General features: G+C 39.4%; 1 protein-coding gene across 1 annotated transcript; it reads left to right on the top strand.

The window, feature by feature from the left end:
- The first annotated feature begins 4,085 nt into the window (after window positions 1-4,085).
- On the top strand, window positions 4,086-4,598 carry LOC121236579. Its single transcript, XM_041133027.1, has one exon. It carries the CDS (start codon window positions 4,086-4,088, stop codon window positions 4,596-4,598), a length of 513 nt encoding a protein of 170 aa, XP_040988961.1.

Here is a 4,598-nt window from a genome sequence, read left to right as displayed (position 1 = left end):
GGGACATGATTGTGCACCAGTATGCTGCAAGATTTGCGGAATTATCACATTTCACAACATACCTAATTCTAACGAAGAGAAGAAGGCCAGGAAATTTGAGGAGGGTTTGAACCAATGTTTTGAATACCGTACCGGATGCCGTACCAGTCAAGGCACTAGAATGAAATATTTCGATACCAATACCGTTTCGTGTACAGTTTTGGGATAGTCGATATATAAATAAATTATATATATAAATATATATATTATATTCTAAAATAATAGTCTATATATGAATAAATTATATATAAATACATATATATATAAAAATTATAAATATCCTAATCTAAATTGGGGGTCAAAAAAATAAACTTGTAGTTTGAAAAAATGTAATAAAAAAAATTAAAGGCCGAAATATCGGCCGATACAGGCCGAAATATAGGTCGGTAGGCTAGTATCGGCCGGAACGGTCAGTATTTGGATTGGTACGAAATATATATGATACCTGTACCGGTCCAGTGGCCGGTACGGAAAATACCGGTCGTACCGCCGGTATGGTACGAGATCAAAAATAGTGGTTTGAACCACAAGATATATGAACGAGTGATGGTCCTACAGATTCAGAATTTTTCAGTGTTAGTGCATAAGGCAATGTTGGTTGAGCAGAATCTCAAGAGAGGTGTTGAGTTGCAAGCACAGAAGAAGAGAGCTACTCCACAATGATCCTTTAGTATGGATCAAGGGCCATGGAAGAAGAGAAACGAGGGAGCAGCTCAAGTCAGAGACAGATGCAAGGAAATCAACCAACTAACCCATGTAAGTTTTGTAACCGTGTACATGTCGGGGAGTGTAGAAAGGAAGTGGCATCATGTTTCAGATGTAGTTAGGTTGGTCACTTCATCAGAGAATGTCCATTGCTTGCAAAGGACAACAAAAAGCCCAACCCCACCTCAAAGTTTTAGGCCGAACAATCAGGGCAACAACTAGCAGAGAACTGTGTTGGCATGAATGTTTTCTTTAACATCAGGAGAACCTGAGGACAAGAATGACGTAATCACAGGATAAGTTACTATTTTGTTAAAAATTTAGGACTACTTATCTATTTATCTCTATGGATTATATGATGTATCACAAGAATTATTCCCCTTTTTCTCAATAAAGCTATTGTTTTGTTTGACTCAGGGGCTACCCACTTTTTTATTTCAATGGATTATGTAAAGATTTGCCTAGTTGAAGCTGAAAAGATGGATTACAATTTGATAGTCTCAACCCCAGCAGGAGATTCAGCGACATGCAACAAGATTTTGAGTAAGTGTCCAATAACAATTAGCGGGAGAGAAATGTCAGCTAACTTGATAGTCTTTCCTATGATAGGGTTTGATGTGATATTGGGAATGGATTGGTTAGCTTCCAGTTATGCTAGTATTGATTATTTTAAGAAAGAGGTGGTGTTCAATTTTTCGGAAGGAGAGGTGCTTCGGTGTATGGGTTCTAGAGTGCATGCCCTTCCACTAGTTATATTTACTTTTCAAGATGGCAAGTTAATACGTGATGGGTGTCAGGGGTGCCTATGTGGTGGATGAACCAAAGCACGAATTGGAGTTAGAGGAGATTCCTATTGTGAGGGAATATCCGAAGGTATTTCATGAGGATTTGTCTAGACTGCCACCTGAGCGGGAAGTAGAGCTTGCCATTGAACTAGCCCCAAGCACGACACTCCTTTCCAAAGCCCCTTTCTGAATGGCACCCTTTGAATTAGCCAAACTCAAAGAACAACTGCAAGATTTATTACAAAAAGGTTTCATCAGGCCCAGTGTGTCGCCTTGGGGAGCTCCAATTTTGTTTGTTCAAAAAAAAAAAAAAAAAAGAATGGAACAATGAATCAGGCCCAGTGTGTCGCCTTGGGGAGCTCCAATTGTGTTTGTTCAAAAAAAAAAAAAAAAGAATGGAACAATGAGAATGTGTATTGACTACAAAGAACTTAACGGCGTAACTGTAAAGAATAAATATTTGATACCCCATATAGAGGACTTATCCAATCATTTGCAAGGTACTCAGGTATTTTTTAAGATTGATCTCAGGTCGGTGTATCATTAATTGAAGATCAAGGCAGAGGATGTGCCTAAGACAACATTCAGAACCAGGTACGATCATTATAAATTCTTGTTCATGCCTTTTGGCCTAACCAACACCCCAGTTGTATTTATGGATTTGATGAATCGGGTATCTCATAAATTCTTGGATAAATTTGTGTTGGTGTTCATTGATGACACATTAATATACTCCAAGAACAAAGCTGAACATGAAGAGAATCTGAGACAGGTACTTGGGACATTCAGGGATAAGAAGTTATTTGCTAAGTTGAATAAGTGTGAATTTTGGCTTAAGTGCATTTCGTTTATGGGACATGCAGTCTCAAAGGATGGTATTTCAGTAGACCATGGGAAAGTTGAAGCAGTGGTTAGCTGGGCACAACCAACCAATGTACATAAAGTTAGGAGTTTCTTGGGTTTGGTTGGATATTACCTTCGGTTTATTGACAGTTTCTCAAAAATAGCAGTTCCTCTTACCGCCCTTACCAAGAAGAATAATAAGTTTGAGTGGACTACAACGTGTGATGAGAGTTTCTAGGAATTGAAGAAGAGATTGGTGACAACTCCAGTTCCGACAGTTCCTAGCGAGAAAGGAGGATTCGTGGTTTATAGTGACATTTCAAGGTTGGGTTTAGGGTGTGTATTGATGCAGTACGGGAAAGTTATAGCATACGCATCACAGCAATTGAAGGCATATGAGAAAAATTACCCCACACATGATTTGGAGTTAGCCGCTATTGTCTTTGCACTTAAGATCTGGAGGCATTATTTATATAATGAAAGGTGCGAAATCAAAACGGATCACAAGAGTTTGAAGTACTTCTTCACTCAAAAGGAACTGAATATGAGTCAGAGGAGATGGCTTGAGCTAATCAAGGATTACAATTGCACCAATAACTACCATCTAGGCAAAGCTAATGTCGTTGTTGATGCACTTAGCAGGAAGTCCATGGGACCAACAGTTGCAACTCTTACCACTCAGCACCACATATTAATGGACTTAGAAAGAGCTACTATTGAGGTTGTTACTGGTGACCAGTGGGCGTTGGTAGCCAGTTTGATGGTTCAACCAGCTTTAAAAGACAGAATTAAGCATGCCCAGAAAGAAGATTCAGGGTTAGCAAGATTAGTGGAAGAAGTAGAAGAAGGGAATAAATCCGAGTTCAACATTTCTGAAGATGGAATATTAAGATTCAGAAGTAGATTGTGTGGGCTGGACAATGAAGAAATAAAAAGAATCATCCTTGAAGAAGCGCACTACTCTCTTTACATAGTTTACCCAAGTAGTACAAAAATGTATCAGGACTTGAGGGGGTATTTTTGGTGGAATGGTATGAAAATGGAGATTGCCAAATTTGTGGAACCGTGTCTAACTTGCCAACAGGTGAAAATGGAACATCAAAGACTAGTAGGATTATTGCAATCACTGTAGATTCCAGAATAGAAGTGAGAGCATATTTCTATGGATTTTGTTACAGGCCTACCACGGACACTGATTGGGCAGGATGCAATATGGGTGATAGTGGACCGCTTGACGAAGACCGCTCACTTTGTGCCTATCAAAATTTCTTATCAGCTGGAGAAACTAGCCGAGTTGTATGCATTGGAGATAGTGAGATTGCATGGGATACAGTCATTCATTGTGTCGGATAGGGATCCTCGTTTCACTTCAAAATTTTGGCAAAATTTATAGGGCCATAGGCACTAGGTTAAATTTCAGCACTACTTTTCACCCACAGACAGATAGTCAGTCAGAAAGGACCATTCAAATTTTGGAAGACAAGTTGAGGGTGTGTATGCTGGATTTCATGGGAACCTAGATATGATACTTGCCTTTGTTCGAGTTTGCTTATAACAACAGCTACCAGGCTACCATTGGGATGACACCATATGACGCATTATATGGTAGGAGTTGTAGATCTCCCTTGATTGGAATGAGGTGGGAGAAAGACAAATTTTGGGTCCTGAAATCATACAGAAAACAACTAAGAAGATAGAGACCATTTGAGCCAAATGAGAGCAGCTCAGAGTCAACAGAACAACTATGCAGATAATCGTCGTTGCCAATTAGAAATTGAATTCGGAGATAAGGTATTCTTGAGGATTGCACCAATGAGAGGGGTCATGAGATTTGGAAAGAAGGGTAAGTTGAGTCCTAGATATGTCAGGCCCTTTGAGATTCTTGATCAGATTGTCCCAGTGGCTTACAAGGTAGCCCTACCACCAGCACTCTCAGGGGTACATGATGTATTTCGTATATCTATGCTGAGGAAGTATATACCTGACCCCACCCACATTATTGACTACGAGCCACTTCAAATTCAGGAAAATCTGACTTATACAAAAGAGCCAGCGCAAATTGTAGAGAGAAAAGAACAAGTGCTATGGAATCGAACCATCCCCTTAGTTAAAGTGGTATGGAATAATCATGCTATCAGGGAAGCCTCTTGGGAATTAGAAGATGAGATACAAGTCAAATATCCACAGTTGTTTAATAAAGATATTGTAACTTGTGACAAATTCTGA

The sequence above is a fragment of the Juglans microcarpa x Juglans regia genome, chromosome 6S, assembly GCF_004785595.1.
Source record: "Juglans microcarpa x Juglans regia isolate MS1-56 chromosome 6S, Jm3101_v1.0, whole genome shotgun sequence".
NCBI classification, from domain to species: Eukaryota; Viridiplantae; Streptophyta; class Magnoliopsida; order Fagales; family Juglandaceae; genus Juglans; species Juglans microcarpa x Juglans regia.
Note: the sequence above shows the minus strand (reverse complement) of the source record. Positions and strands in the feature narration are given on the sequence as shown.

What these genes read in the sequence shown, in the direction of transcription:
- LOC121236579 (XM_041133027.1), top strand. Translation starts at nt 4,086, where the DNA reads ATGAGAGCAGCTCAGAGTCAACAGAACAACTATGCAGATAATCGTCGT.